Source organism: Budorcas taxicolor, chromosome 8, assembly GCF_023091745.1.
Source record: "Budorcas taxicolor isolate Tak-1 chromosome 8, Takin1.1, whole genome shotgun sequence".
Lineage (NCBI taxonomy): Eukaryota > Metazoa > Chordata > Mammalia > Artiodactyla > Bovidae > Budorcas > Budorcas taxicolor.
Window position 1 is genome coordinate 11,648,030 of NC_068917.1, and position 16,364 is coordinate 11,664,393.

Consider the following 16,364-nt stretch of genomic DNA (forward strand, 5'->3'; position numbering starts at 1 on the left):
GTCTGAGTCCCTTCCCCGTACACCTGAAACTGTCACAACATTATTAATCAACTGTATGCCGATACAAAATAAAAAGTTAAAAGAAACAAGAATTGCCTCTTTGCCCCAAGAGATGGTCTCCTAAGATCTCAATAGTGCCCTCTGTGGGAACGTCCATTCTCCATCAGCAAAGTTGTCTCCAAGGGTTTAGTCCGAGGGGTGTGGTGTTTGGGCTGCCCAGGAGAAAGCCGCTAGACTGACAGGCTCTCCAGAAGGCAGGGGCCACCTGCTCTCTGCAGCGCTGGTCCTGAGTCACTGGAGGTTCCCCCACGTGGGCAGATGCTCAGGGGCTGGCAGGGTGGCTCCTGGGCATGGCTGTGAGTGCGCTGGGAGGAAGCATTCGTGCAGGGAGCTTGGGGGAGTCATTGCCCCCTCCCGCCACCCTACAGCTGCCTGGATGACATTTCCTGGAGAGTCAGGAGTGGCCGTGGGTGGGATCACAGATGCCGGGGCCGTTAACAGTTCACTGGACCCTTGCCTCCACTGACTGGTCATCAAGACCCACTGCCTCCCAGACTCATGACTTGGGGACCAGGTCAGCAGGAAAGAGGTGTTCCCCAGCCCAGATGTGCAGAGGAGGCCGGTGCTCACCAGACGTTGATGATGCCAAGAGGCAGAAGCTGCAAAGTGGCTCCAGGGGTGCTGGGCAGGTGTCCCCAGGTCCCGGGTGAGCTCGGGTGCCTCCAGCCCTCAGTTCCCCGCGGAGCGAAGCCTGAGTCGGAGGAGGCTGCTCCCTGCTCCCCCCCTCTGCTGCTATGGACCCACTGGAGATAGGAAGCTTGGGGTCTCCCCAGCACCCTGCATCTCTGCAGCTCCCTGAGGTCCCCAAATGCCCCAGTATCTCTCCCCACTCCTCTCCTGGAGCTGAGGTAGGGTGTGCAAAATCTGCCACTTCCTGCGGTTTCCTCCCACCGGGCCGGAGCTGGCAGGCTTCTGTCCCTCTGCGCTGAGAGCGGTGACTTCACCCTGGGCCCCAAGGACACGGCAGGATAGGATCTGCCCAGGGCTTCCCGGAGCCTGGTTGAGGATGGGCCAACACAAGGACTCTTTCTTCTGGCTTGGAGCTGAGACCCGAACACGCCGGTGAGCCGTTTGCCGGAGCGGAATCAGCTTCTGCTTTTGAATAAAGGGCCACCCTTTCCCTCTCGATTCTGGGGCCCCGATTGGGCCTGGAGATAAGCTGAGCTGGCGGCCAGCCTGGCGGAGCTCTGAATCACTGTTGTGCAAACATGACCCTCCTTAGAGGCTGCCAGCCAACTTTGTTACCTTGTCTGCAAGCAGAACTCAACCACCACAGCCCCGGATTAACTAAACAAAAACAAACAAAAAAAATCACCCTCAGAGAAGCTACCTTCCAAGAAGAGTGACAGCCCAGTGTGGACTTTAGCTGAAACAGAAGCTTGAAGGTGAGCTGATAGCCAGTGAGAAGCCTGGCTGTTGGCATCTCGCACCCACAACCTGTGATGGGTGGGCCAGGCCTGGGGGCAGGAGGCAGGCAGGAGATGAGATGAGGCACGAGGTGAGAAGGACTATAGCTCATTTGGAATCTGATCTGCCTGCCCCTCACGGCCTGGGTCCCCTAACAAGGGGAATGAGTGGTGAGTACTGGGGTCTCCTCGCCTGTGTGCCGCGGGCAGGGCAGCTGTCTCACAGGCCAGTCTGGACCTCCCTTCCCCCGGCCCCTGACTTGAACCCAGCTGCAGCCCTGCCTGCAGGGAAGGAGGAGACAAGATATGGGCCAGGCAGCAAGCCCCCCACTCTCAGGGGTGGGGATGAGGGGAAGCGTGCAGCAACTTCTGGTCCTGGACCACCAGTCTCTGCTGTGTGACCCGCTTCACCTCCACGCCTGGTTGGGGGGCTGGCCTTTGCCAAGCACTTCCTGTCTGTCACGCTATCATCCTCTGCAGGCCTGTGTCTTTTTCCAACCCCACTGTGAGTTGGAACTCTTATGGCCCTCGTTTTAGAGGTTAGGAACTGCAAGCCCAGAGAGGCAAACTGATGGTTTCAAGGCTGCACAGCAATACATGCTGGAGATGGGCTTGACCCCAGGTGTACGGACTGGAGAGTTCGGTGCCTCCTGGTTCTGCTGCGCGGCCTTTGGCCAGGCCCAGACTGGGCCTGGAGCTGATGCAGAGTGAGAAGGAGTGCCCTGGGGTGGAAGGCACTCCCAGCTTCAGAGGACTGAGGTGCTTGTTCATGCCCTTGAGTGTCCTGGGATGGGGTTCTGGGAGGCAGTACAGACATAGCTGATGTCTGGGCTGGCCTGGCTGCCTTCTGGAGTGGCAGATATCATCTGGTTGGTGCCGTGGCAGGGCTCGAGTGCACGGGCCCAGCTCAGGAGGCAGAGTTGTAGGGTGGCTCCCACCTGTGGGGTTCCCTGCTGCAGCCCACTGTCTGCACCCTCCAAGCCCGGAGCCAGCCAGGTCGACACTCCTGGCGGGTCAGTTACCCGGGGCGGTCTTTTCTGCCTCCTTCCTTGCACCCCCACTTCGGGGGTGAGTCTGCCGTTTGCTTTACTTCAGGTCCTCTGCCCATTGTCCTGCCCCTTTTCTTCTGATGCATCTGAGGAGAAAGGGTCTCGGGGCCATCTCTGCTGCTCCTGAGAAAGGGCTGATGACTTCGGTATGTTTGGAGGCTGATGAGAAGCAGGTTCCGCATGAAGCATGCCTGGCCGCGCTTGATCAGGCCATCTCAGAATCACATCACCCACCTTGAGTCTCTGGGTCTTTGTCCCTGTGGTCCCTCCTGAAAATAAGAGCCAGTCCTCACCGAGCCCCTCCATGTACCAAGAGCCACGCTGGGGGCTTCATCTTCATAACCTCAGTCCTACAAATTGGGTGCTCTTTTTCGTTTTTTCCCTTTTGATGTGTAATCAGAGGCTCAGTGGTGGTGTGGCTGCCTAGGACCACGCGTCCTACAAGGGACTGAACTAGGATTTGAGTCTTCCGTCTGGGCTCGGAGCCTCCAGGTGAATTATAGCTTCAACGAGTCCAATTTCAGGCACTGGGAGCCCTCCCAAGAGCGTGTTCCTACTTGATATTTGTAACAACCAAGTTTCACAAACTTTGAGCGGATTTAAAAGTAAGAGGAAGATCTTGTAAGCTGGATGTCCCAGGATCAAGATTTAAAAGCTGCCAGAAGGAGGAAAAGACGGGTCAACAGTGACAAATGGAATCAGTGGGGATGATTGTTAAGTCCTGCATGTGTATTCCATATCGCCAAGTGCAAGGGCAGGATGGGGAACACGACTATGGGCAGTGCACTGCCTGCCCACTATGACTGTGACATTGATGCTGACAAAGTAAATGTGCCCATAACAGGAGCGTCACCACCAGGATAAGGGTGATGGTAAAATCCCTCATCACTGCACCAGTCAAATCGCAGGTTGTATTGTGTTGGGATCTGGATGCCATATTTTGAGAATGATATTAACAAACACAAGGATGCTCAGAGAAGGGCAGCAAGAGAGGGGGCAGGATGAAGAGGTGGGGTAGAGGAAGGAAAGTGAAAGTGTTAGTCACTCAGTCCTGTCCAACCCTTTGTGACCCCATGGACCGTAGTCCACCAGGCTCCTCTGTCCATGGAATTCTCCAGGTAAGAATACTAGAGTGGGTAGCCATTCCCTTCTCCAGGGGATCTTCCTGACCCACGGATCAAACCCAGGTCTCCTGCATTGCAGGAAGATTCTTTACCATCTGAGACACCGGGGACACCCATGGGGTGGAAGGGTCTATAGACATGACATCGTGGTAAGAATGATAAAAATGATAAAATGCACTTGGGGTTGTCCAGTAGACATGTGAAGACACGATGATCAGAGTATATGAAGGCCATTAAGTATTTGCAGGGCCCACCCACTGCTTCTAGAGGACAGGCTTTGGGCATGTGAGTATTAATAGAAGGTGTCCGAGGAGGGTGTCACTAGATATGAGGGGGAATTTCTAATAACGAGAGTGGCTGTACAAAGGAATGAACTTCCTCAGAAGGAAGGAGCTCCCTGTTGCTTTACAGTGCCATCAGAAGCTAGGAAAGCCTTGCTGGCTTGTTGAGGGGGAGTCCCTTCCATAGAGGGAGATGAGTTTTCTGATCACTAAGTCTCCTAGTAACTCTGAGGTTTAGGAGTCTAGAGACATAGATAGATCATGTATTGGCAAGGTATACATTAGCCAGAAACACTGCAAGCGCCAGAGCGATCTAATCTCCTTGGTTTGAAGTCGGGTTTGCATCATCGTCGACTGTTTCTCAAGGGCTCAGCCTGTGGAAGGCTCTGATGGAAACTTGAAAGAGCCCGAGTTCCCACCTGCTCGGGGCTGACATTCTTCTCCTGCTCATCACTGTTTGTTCTGGCCTTGAGCCACGGCAGAGCTCAAACCACAAGGCTGAACCTGGTACCCAGGCATTGCTGTGAGCAGCGGGGAGGGGGATCCAGAGGGATGCCAGGACGGCTCCAAAGGGCGGGGGGTTGTCTGCGGTGGGATGAAATTTCCTAAGGATCCCTGAAACCAGCCCCCGAGCGCTGCACGTCTTGCTTCAGCCTTTGGGCTGTGATCACTGGGTTGGAATGCTGGCCTGGAGGACAGACACGGAAGGGTGCCCACCTGACAGCCCCAGAAATAAAAAGAAAGGGCTGCATCAAGTGCACGTAAGATATTCCATAGGGAACACTGAGTGGCTTGAAGTGGAGGAGTGATGGGATTTTATTTGTGTCTGAAAAGAATCACGGTGCGGTTTGGTGAACGGATGCACGATGTGAAAGCAGTGAGCTGGTTGAGAGATGGAGATAGGTTAGGAAGGGTGGTGGACAAGGAGGCGGTGAAGAGAGGCTAGGATGCTGAGGTGCAAGACATCCTTCAGTAGGTGAATGGACACATCAGCTGTGATACATCCAGACAATGGAATATTATTCAGTCCTTAAATGAACTATCCTGCCATGTAAAGACATGGAGGAAACTAAAATGCGTATTACTTGTGAAAGTTGTCAGTCTGCAAAGGTGACAGACTGTAGGATTCCAACTAAATGACAAAAGGCAAAACCTACAGAGGCAGAGGAAACATCTACTTTCTACTGGTTGAGGGGGAGGGAAGGAGAATGACTGGACTTGGAGAATTCCTAGGGTAGTGAAAGCATTCTCCATGATACTGTAATGATGGATACTTGCCACGACACATCTGTCAAAACCTGAGAATGCATAACACCAGTTCAGTTCAGTTCAGTTGCTCAGTTGTGTCTGACTCTGCGGCCCCAGAAACTGCAGCACACCAGGCCTCCCTGTCCATCACCAACTCCCGGAGTCCACCCAAACGCATGTCCACCGAGTCGGTGATACCATCCAACCATCTGTCATCCCCTTCTCTTCCTGCCTTCAATCTTTCCAGCATCAGGGTCTTTTCCAATGAGTCAGTTCTTCGCATCAAGTGGCGAAAGTATTGGAGTTTCAGCTTCAACATCAGTCCTTCCAATGAACACCCTGGACTGATCTCCTTTAGGATGGACTGGTTGGATCTCCTTGCAGTCCAAGGGACTCTCAAGAGTCTTCTCCAACACCAGAGTTCAAAAGCATCAGTTCTTGGGCACTCAGCTTTCTTCACAGTCCAACTCTCACATCCACACATGACCTCTGGAAAAACCATAGCCTTGACTAGATGGACCTTTGTTGGCAAAGTAATGTCTCTGCTTTTTAATATGCTATCTAGGTTGGTCATAACTTTCCTTTCAAGCAGTAAGCGTTTTTTAATTTCATGGCTGCAATCACCATCTGCAGTGATTTTGGAGCCCCCCAAAATAAAGTCAGCCACTGTGTCCACTATTTCCCCATCTATTTGCCATGAAGTGATGGGACCAGATGCCATGATCTTCGTTTTCTGAATGTTGAGCTTTAAGCCAACTTTGTCACTCTCCTCTTTCACTTTCATCAAGAGGCTCTTTAGTTCTTCACTTTCTGCCACAAGGGCTGTGTCATCTACATATGTGAATTTCATCAAATCCTGAAAGATGACGCTGTGAAAGTGCTGCACTCAATATGCCAGCAAATTTGGAAAACTCAGCAGTGGCCACAGGACTGGAAAAGGTCAGTTTTCATTCCAATCCCAAAGAAAGGCAATGCCAAAGAATGCTCAAACTACTACTACAATTGCACTCATCTCACATGCTAGTAAAGTAATGCTCAAAATTCTCCAAGCCAGGCTTCAGCAATACGTGAACCATGAACTTCCAGATGTTCAAGCTGGTTTTAGAAAAGGCAGAGGAACCAGAGATCAAACTGCCAACATCCAATGGATCACTGAAAAAGCAAGAGAGTTCCAGAAAAACATCTATTTCTGCTTTATTGACTATGCCAAAGCCTTTGACTGTCTGGATCACAATAAACTGGAAAATTCTTCAAGAGATGGGAATACCAGACCACCTGACCTGCCTCTTGAGAAACCTGTATGCAGGTCAGGAAGCAACAGTTAGAACTGGACATGGAACAACAGACTGGTTCCAAATAGGAAAAGGAGTACGTCAAGGCTGTATATTGTCCCCCTGCTTATTTAACTTCTATGCAGAGGACATCATGAGAAACGCTGGGCTGGAGGGAGCACAAGCTGGAATCAAGATTGCCGGGAGAAGTAACACCAGGTGCGAGCCGCAATGTAAAGCATGAGCTTGAAGTGATAATCACGTATCAATGCCGGCTCATCAGTTAGAACACACGTACCCTCTCTGGCGGGGGGTGTTGGTCATGGGAAATGCTGTGAGTGTGGGTTGGGGAAGGCAGGGTTTCTGTGGGGAATCTCTGTACCCTCTGCTCTATTTTACTAGGAACATAAAACTACTCTAAAAAGAACGTCTATTAAAAAATAGTACAACCTGAAATCATAAAACTCCTAAAAGAAAACAGGTGAAAGCTCCTTGACATTAATCTTAACAAATAATTTTTGGGGTATGATACCTAAAGTAAAGGCAACAAGAGCAAAAACCAACGAGGGGGACTACATCAAACTGAAAGCTTCTGCACGGTAAAAGAAATGACCAACAAAATGAAAAGGGCCACCTAAAGAGACTTCCCTGATGGTCCAGTGGTTAAGACTTTGTGCTTTCAATGCAGGGGGCATGGGTTTGATTCCTGGCTGGGGAACTAAGATCCGCCAAAAAAAAAAAAAAGCCAATATCATCACAATAAATATTTAAATAAATAAAAGCAACATACAGAATGGGAAAAATATTTGCAAATCATATGTCTGATAAGGAGTTAGTACCTGAAATATATTGAGAAATCATACAATTCAACAGTAAACACTCAAATAATCCAAGTAAAAATGGGGAAAGTACCTGAATATACTTTTTCCAAAGAAAACATACAGGTGGACGACAGGTACATGAACAGATGTTCAGCATACCTACCATCAGTCAGTTCAGTCAGTTCAGTTGCTCAGTCGTGTCCAACTCTTTGCAACCCCATGAACCACAGCACACCAGGCCTCCCTGTCCATCACCAACTCCTGGAGTTTACTCAAACTCATGTCCGCTGAGTCGGTGATGCCATCCAACCATTTCATCCTCTGTCCCGTTCTCTTCCCACCTTCAATCTTTCCAGCATCAGGGTCTTTTCAAATGAGTCAGTTCTTCACATCAGGTGGCCAAAGTATTGGAGTTTCAGCTTCAGCATCAGTTCTTCCAATGAACACCCAGGACTGATTTCCTTTAGGATGGATTGGTTGGATCTCCTTGCAGTCCAAGGGACTCTCGAGAGTCTCCTCCAACACCACAGTTCAAAAGTATCAATTCTTCAGCACTCAGATTTCTTTATAGTCCAACTCTCACATCCATACAAAACTACTGGAAAAACCATAGCTTTGACAAGATGGACTTTTGTTGACAAAGCAATGTCTCTGCTTTTTAATATGCTGTCTAGGTTGGTCATAACTTTCCTTCCAAAGAGCAAGTGTCTTTTAATTTCATGGCTGCAGTCACCATCTGCAGTGATTTTGGAGCCCCCCAAAATAAAGTCAGCCACTGTGTCCACTGTTTCCCCATCTATTTGCCATGAAGTGATGGGACCAGATGCCATGATCTTAGTTTCCTGAACGTTGAGCTTTAAGTCAACTTTTTCACTCTCCTCTTTCACTTTCATCAAGAGGCTCTTTAGTTCTTCCTCTATTTCTGCCATAAAGGTGGTGTCATCTGCATATGTGAGGTTAGTGATATTTCTCCTGGCAATCTAGATTCCAGCATGAGCTTCCTCCAGCCCAGCGTTTCTCATGATGTACTCTGCATAGAAGTTAAATAAGCAGGGTGACAATATACACCCTTGACGTACTCCTTTCCTGATTTGGAAGCAGTCCATTTTCCATGTCCAGTTCTAACTGTTGCTTCTTGACTTGCATATACATTTCTCAGGAAGCAGGTCAGGTGGTCTGGTATCCCCATCTTTTTAGAGTTTGTTGTGATCTACACAGTCAAAGGCTTTGGCATAGTTAATAAAGCAGAAATAGATGTTTTTCTGGAGCTCTCTTGCTTTTTTTATGATCCAATGGATGTTGACAATTAGATCTCTGGTTCCTCTGCCTTTTCTAAAACCAGCTTGAACACCTGGAATTTCTTGATTCATGTACTGTTGAAGCCTGGCTTGGAGAATTTTGAGCATTACTTTGCTAGCATGTGAGATGAGTGCAATGTGAGGTAGTTTGAACATACTTTGACATTGCCTTTCTTTGGGATTGGAATGAAAACTGACATTTTCCACTCCCGTGCCCACTGCTGATTTTTCCAAATTTGCTGGCATATTGAGTGCAGCACTTTCACAGCACCATCTTTCAGGAGTTGAAATAGCTCAACTGGGATTCCATCACCTCCTCTATCTTTGTTCGTAGTGATGCTTCCTAAGGCCCACTTGACTTCACATTCCAGGATGTCTGGCTCTAGGTGAGTGATCACACCATCATGATTATCTGGGTCATGAAGATCTTTTTGTATGCTTTTTCTGTGTATTCTTGCCACCTCTTCTTAATATCTTCTGCTTCTCTTAGGTGCATATCATTTCTGTCCTTTATTGTGCCCATATTTGCATGAAATGTTCCCTTGGTATCTCTAATTTTCTTGAAGAGATATCTAGTGTTTCTTATTCTACTATTTTCCTCTATTTCTTTGCATTGATCGGCTTTCTTATTTCTCCTGTTATTCCTTGGAACTCTGCATTCAAATGTGTATATCTTTCTTTTTCTCCTTTGCTTTTCGCTTCTCTTCTTTTCACAGCTATTGATAAGGCCTCCTCATACAGCCATTTTGCTTTTTTGCATTTCTTTTTCTTGGGGATGGTCTTGATCCCTGTCTCCTGTACAATGTCATGAACCTCCATCCATAGTTCTTCAGGCACTCTATCTATCAGATCTAATCCCTTGAATCTATTCTTCAACAAATTAGAAATAAAGGTACCACATGATACAATGGTCCTATTTCTGGGTACATAGTCAAAGGAAATGAAATCACTCTCGAAGAGATATCTGACGCCCATGTTTGCTGTGGGCTTCCCTGGTGGCTCAGATGGTAAAGAAGCTGCCTGCAATGCAGGAGACCTGAGTTCAATTCCTGGATCAGGAAGATCCCCTGGAGAAGGGAATGACTACCCACTCCAATATTCTTGCCTGGAAAATTCTGCAGAATCACCTGGTGGGCTACCGTCCATGGGGTAGCAAAGAGTTGGACATGATTGAGTGACTAACACTAACACATATTCGCTGCGGCATTATTCACAGTAGCCAAGATACAGAAATAACCCATGCATCAAATGACAGACAAATAGATAAAGAAAATGTGAATATACACTATATATATGTGGGTGTATATACATATTTGCATACATAGGTATACATGCATGCACATACATAAACGAATATTGTTCAGCCATAAAAGAAGGAAATCATAGCATTTGTAACAACGTGATGAACTTTGAGGTCATTATGTGTCAAGTGAGAAAAGTCGGAAAAAGACAAATACGGTGATTCCACTTACATGTGGAATCAAAAAAGCCCTGAACTTCATCATGGAAATAGTAAAGATAAGTGGTTGCCAGAAGCCATGGGTTGGCGCATGGGTGAAATAGGTGGAGGTGGCCCAAGGCACAAACGTCCAGTTATAAGATAACTAAGACCTGAGGATATAATGTAAACCATGAGGACTATAATTAACAACATCATATTGTGTATTGGAACGTTGCCAAGAGAGTAGACCTTAAAAAGTCTCATCCCAAGAAAAAAAACTAGGTGAGGTGGTGTTCATTAAACTTTTTGTGCCAATTATTTCACAATATATACATCTATCAAACCATGTTGCATACCTTATACAATATTGTATGTCAATTATATCTCAATGAAGCTAGAAAAAACTAGTACAAAGAAAAATTTCCTGAACTACTTAAAAAACAAGTGATCCACTTAATGCCCCATCAACCAGGATCTTTTTGTGTCCATTTCCTACACAAGGACATTCACAACCACCACCACCAGAGTCCAGAGATCACCCTCAGCACAACACTAGTGTCCAATACCCAGACCTGACCCAAGGTTCTCCCGTTGTCCCCACGACATTTTTTACAGCAAAAGGACCCAAATCGGGTCCACCTGTCATGTTTAGTGGACACGTGCCCTCAGTGTCTTTCAGTTTGGAGCAGTTCCTCTGTCTTTCCTTGGTTCTCATGCCCTCTGTGCTTTGAAGCTTACGGGAGAGGGACTTTGTGTAGTGCTCTTAATTGGAAGTTTTTTCCGATGATGTCAGGCCCTGTGTCTCTGCTAGAACATCACAGAAGGATGCTGGCTGCTTCTTTTGCATCCCATTGGGTGGCTCGATAATCTGTGTCCTCTTACTGATAGAACATTGATTAAGGAGGTGTCCACCAGGCTCCCTCACCCTAAAAGTATTCTTTTCCCCTTTGCCATCAGTAATGACGTTGTGGGGAGACTTCCTCAGAGTAATATCCTATTTCCCATCGAGCATTCAGCCACTGACTTTAGCACCTACTGATGATTCTTGGTTGAATATTACTACAGTGGTGGTTATGGAGGGGATGCTCCATGTATCTGCTTAATGAATGAATCTGCATCTCAGACGAGGAGTGGGACGTTGTGGCCACACCGCCTCGTGCTGTGGATCACAGCGAGAGATGCTTACCCTCTTCTTCTGAAGCCCAGCACAGGGTAGGGGTGGGAGAGATGCTCTTTCCACAACCTGACTCTGGTTCCCCCATCCCTGCCAGCAAGCTGACATCTATAGAGGATTCCTCCAAGACATTCAGCAGAGCAAAAACGGATGCTGGGAACAATTTGCAGTCTCTCAGGAGTACAATGGAAATTCAGTGAAGGATTTTAAACAGAATAGTGACACATTTAAGTTAAGCAAGACCAAAACAAAAATTCTGAGTTATTATTATTCCTTCTCTCTTTTCTAAAACAAAAATTGACTTCTCTTTGACCCTACTCTCAACTAGCTGCCCCAGAGATATGGGTTTAATGATGAAGTTCATTGTTGTTGTTTATTTGTTAAGTGGTAACTGACTCTTTGCAACCCCATGGACTGTAGCCCGCCAGGCTCCTCTGTCCATGGGATTTCCCAGGCAAGAATACTGGACTGGCTTGAAACTTCTGTCTGCAGGAGTCTTCCCAACTCAAGGATCGAACCTGTGTCTCTTATGTTTCTTGCATTGGCAGGTGGATTCTTTACCACTGAGCCTCCTGGGAAACCCAATGTAGTTCATACTAAAGTGTAAATGACTGACCGAAAAAACAAACACCCCTGGTTGTTTTGTGAATAGCTTGGCGTGGGGCAAGAGTTTCCACCAGAGTGATCAGGACCAAGACTCAGCAAGGACATTCTGTTTGTTCCACTTTCCAGAAAGTCTGGACAGGGCCCTCTTTTGGGCCATATCAAGAGGCTAATGCCAGAGAAAGAAAGCAAGTAGCTTCAGGCTCTTTGGAGGGCCCCTAGGGCTGTGAGCCCTCCCCAGGCCTCACTGACTCCTGCCCTGTACCTTTGGTTTCCTTGAGCAGCTCTTCCGTGAACTTGACCACCTGCGCCACCTCCCCCCATGGGAAGCCTTTGCCCACAGCGAAGATGATGCTTTCATAGAGGGTGTCCAGCAGGATGCTTCTGCGGGAGTCCCTGAGCTCGTCAAACTCTTCCCAGTTCAGCAGTCTCCGCAGGTGCTCACGACCTTCTGGTTTCTGCAGGGTGTGATATGAGGGGTGAAGGGTGAGACTGAGGAATTGGGACATCATCATCACTGGGAGCCCATGCTGCACCCCCAGATCCTGAAGAGTGACCAGGACTAGGGGTACACTTGGGCAGAATTAGTCTTTCATTTCTGGACAGCTTTCCCTCACCTTTCTAGCCCTGCTCCTTCCTCTGGGAGTTTTCATCCTAGCAGCTGCAGCTCCAGGTTTCTACCCCGCCAGCAGCCCTCAAGTCCTGAATTAGTATGATCCTCTTCCCTCAAACAAAATTTGACTTCCCTCTGAGACTGCTCTGGAGATAGTGATGTGACCATGAAATTCATACTAAAGTGTAAATGACTAGCCAAGAAGAAGCTGGATGAAGCAATGCTTCAGCAGAAGGAATGCATCTTGCTTGGTGAAGCTAGGACATCAAGACTGGTTAAGGTACCTTTTATTCCTTTCTTTAGGTTAGAATTCGTTTTACTTGAGAGTTCACCTGGCCTTTCTAGAAAGTTTCTTAGAGATCACCAACACATGTAGGAGAATCAAGTCCCTTTCAAGGAGGGAGTAAGAAAAGGTGTGGCATGAATGGGGATTCACTGAACACAGGCGTGTTGCTCCCCTGTGGGCAGGAGAGTGGGGAAGTGATGGCAGACAGTGCTTGAGAGAAGCCCAGAGCCTTGTCTCAGCCCCGGGGAATCCTCTCCCCTCCCCCACAGCCCTTGTGGACCCCTAGGTCAGCATCTGAAAGGACAGCTGGCTGGAAAATCCAGGAAAGATGATGAAAGCACCCATCCTGGGCCGGGGAGGGAAGCCTCAGCCGGGGGCGCCTTGCCCGCTGCCTCCCATCAGCTCGAGACTGCCGGTCAGAGGCTGACCTGTGCACGCCGCTGGCCCAGGGTGGTCTTACCTGAGTTCTACAGCAGAGCCTCTGTGGACGGACTGGAGGCCCAGGCCCTGCAGGCTAGATTCTCCTCCGTCCACAGGTGTTCACATTGCTCATGCATTTTGGCCTCAGAAACAATTCTGAGCAGCCGTTGAAATCTGCCCCCTTCTCTGCCCAAAAGACACAGACCCCCGCCCCCCACTCCAGCTCCCACCACACCCACAACCACACACATATTCCCTCCACACATTGGCCTATGATCCTGACGGGCTCACAGGGCCCGAGGGCTCTGGTGAAGGTGGCACCCCTGTGACCGGCTGCAGGGGCCTCCCAGGCCCTCCCTGGAGTGTAGGTGGGCACAGCACCTCCACGCCCACCTCCTCTGTCCTTCCACTCGGGCTCTGCTGCATCAGGGGCTGTCACTGCAGGCCTGGAAGACAGCCCTCCAGCTCCAAAGACTGGGCCAACTTTGGCCTGGCACACACCTGGCACGCACATTCCCTGGGCACACACCCGCCTGTCTTGGGCCTCCAAGCTGATATGCGGGGACAGGAGAGCTGTCCAGGGGTCCCTGGGAGGACACCCCTCCCTCTTAGACCAATCGGAGCACACGCTCTCTTAAAAGTCGTGTGTTCTCTTCACCTGAAGTTGGAAGACTCTTTTCACTCCCTGGGCTGTTAAGAGTGCCATGGCCCTGCATCCAGTTGCTAGGAGACCTAGCCAGGACTGCCTTGGAGCTTCGGGAACGCCGGGCTGAGGATGCCTGCTTTGTGAGGTCACGAAGACCCACCTGGGGGTGGCCCTCCCAGCTTCCCTCCTCTGGTCCCTCTTCTCCAGCGGGCTCTGGGTCTCAGCCCCCAACAGCTGCTCAGCGACCTGGAGCCCTTTCCTATTTCTAGCCCCGCTCCTTGAAAGTAGTTCTCCTTCAGGCAGGGAGCCTTCTCAGGCTTTCCTGTACACACACACATGGCCCCTCAGGTGCTACATCTTTCTAACCCAAGCCCGACTTTTCTCCTTCCTTCCATAGTCGGGGATTTTTCTCCATGGAGAAGCTGGCTTCCTCACCGACTCCTCGTCCCGCCAGGATCTGGTTTCTACCCACTTCTGCGCTGGCCAGCGGAATTGTGACTTTCAGTTTTGTGCAACCCAGTTTTGGGTACAGAAAACAGCTCCGTAGGGGTGTCCCTGTGTACTGCCCAAACACCCCACATGTGGAGACCTGTGGGGATCCAGTCTCTTTCCTGGTTAGCCTCCTGGAAGCCCAGCTGGTGACCCGCGGGTCGAGTCCTGCTCCCCGCTGCCCCCGCCTCCCTGCCTGTAAGCCCTGACTCCGTGCACAGGAGCATCCTGGGGAAAGCCTGGGATGCTGTGGGAAGTTGGTGGTTGAGCCCTCAGGTCCTGGGGCCACCCCCACTGGTACCTGCCCAGTTCCCTTGGCTCTTTGGGGGCTGAGAGGGGGTCTTGGCCAGACGTGAGTGCTCCCAAAGGTCCCAACCACACAGAGCCATCATCCCCTTTGGCTATGTGACTCCACCTTCCTTGACCTTGTGGGCAACTCCCTTAGGATCTCTGAGTATTTTATGTGAGTTATATTGACTCCTCTCTCTGCACACACAGATACACATACACTTAAACATTAACTATGTCACAAATATTCAGGCAATTGTTTATGAGTATATAGATAGATGGAAAGATAATTGATAGATAATATGAAATTACTTAATTAAAATTGAACATTTTTTAAAAATTTTAAAAATTTAAATAGGGTCATACTGTCCATGCTTTTAAAATTCTATTCTTTCTTATTTTTACTGATACACAATTTCAAAATGCAATTAAACATTTATATCAGTGGGGAAAAAATGGACTACATCAGTTTCTTGCTTCAAAACCTTCCATGGTTGTTCGTGGAGCAGCCCCTTCTAGGAGACTACATGGGGCTTACAAGGCCCTCTGTGATTTGAGCCATTCCTTCTCCTCCAGCCCCTACCTCTCCCCCTTCCAGAACTTTACAGTTACTGCTTCTTTTCCTGGAAGCTCTTCTAACCTCTCTCTGCCTTCATCCTTGAAGTGCCTCGGGTCTCAGCTTAATCATCTCTTTCCCAGGAAAACCTTTCCGGGTCCGTGTAACAGGGTCCACAGCCCTGAATGAATCAGCAGCAGCACTTCACACTTCGTAAGTGTTCACTTAATCCTTCTGATGATTTGTTCTGATGCCTGTTTCCTCTAGGTTGTGAGGCACGAGGGCATTTCCTCTTATCGATGACTTTCACTTACCACTTAACATGCATGGTATGGTCCACTGTATGCTGAATGCCTGTGACTGTCTTTATCATGACCCTATCATGTGTCATTTCACCTTAAAAATATATGTTTATCTATTTGGCTTCACTGGGTCTTGGCTATGGCCTGTAGCTCTTAGACGCAGCATGTGGGATCTAGTTCCCTGACCAGGGGTTGAACCCAGGCCCCTGGCATTGGGAGTGTGCAGTCTTAGCCACTGGACCACCAGAGAAGTTGCTGAGTGGCTGTGGCTATCTTTATCAGGACGCTATGATGTGACATTTCACCTTTCTACTGAATGCATGCCTCCCTGTCCAGCCTACTTGTCCCTTGAGGGTGTGGACAATGTCTTCTTCACCCCTGGGGCCCTGGGGCCTAGTGGACAGCCTGGATGGTGTCTGGCACTCAGTAAATTTTTGCTAGGTGAGTAATTGGAAGCATCATAAAGTGATATCGATAGAATGAAGACAAGCTATGGACAGAGTCTACCTAGGCACTTGATTCATTTTGCCCACACCCAGGAGGCTTCCCTTGTGGCTCAAACAGTAAAGAATCTGCCTGCAATGTGGGAGACTCGAGTTCAATCCCTGAGTCAGGAAGATCCCCTGGAGAAGGGCATAGCAACCCACTCCAGTATTCTTGCCTGGAGAATTCCATGGACAGAAGAAACTGGCGGACTACAGTTCATGAGGTCACAACGAATCAGACAGGAATGAGCGACTAGCACCTTCAGGGTTTTTTTTTTATTAAAATGGACATCCTTGAATCTTGCTAGAGATCCATACAAAAGCCACATAGTCTGGCTTTGAACTTATTAACCTTTAAGGTGTCTTTTTTATTTACCATTTGTGGAATGAATATATATATATCTCAGCTTACTTATCCTAAAGGCCTGTTTAGTCATAGAAACAAAACAAAAATCTCATAGGATTACCAAATAATGCTAAAGAGTGTTTTTAGTTAGTAAATA

The 16,364-nt window shown here is 48.6% G+C and overlaps 1 protein-coding gene across 1 annotated transcript in view; it reads right to left on the bottom strand.

Annotated features, from left to right (window-relative positions):
* The window catches only part of C8H8orf74 (chromosome 8 C8orf74 homolog), a 28,782-nt gene extending 14,981 nt beyond the window's left edge, over positions 1–13,801 (bottom strand). Inside the window, exons 1-2 of the mRNA XM_052645413.1 lie at positions 13,754–13,801; positions 12,042–12,234 (exon numbers count right to left, since the gene is read on the bottom strand). Of these exons, the coding sequence (XP_052501373.1) occupies positions 12,042–12,234; positions 13,754–13,801 (241 nt within the window). The remainder of the gene's footprint in view (positions 1–12,041; positions 12,235–13,753) is intronic.
* Between the last annotated feature and the right edge of the window lie 2,563 nt (positions 13,802–16,364).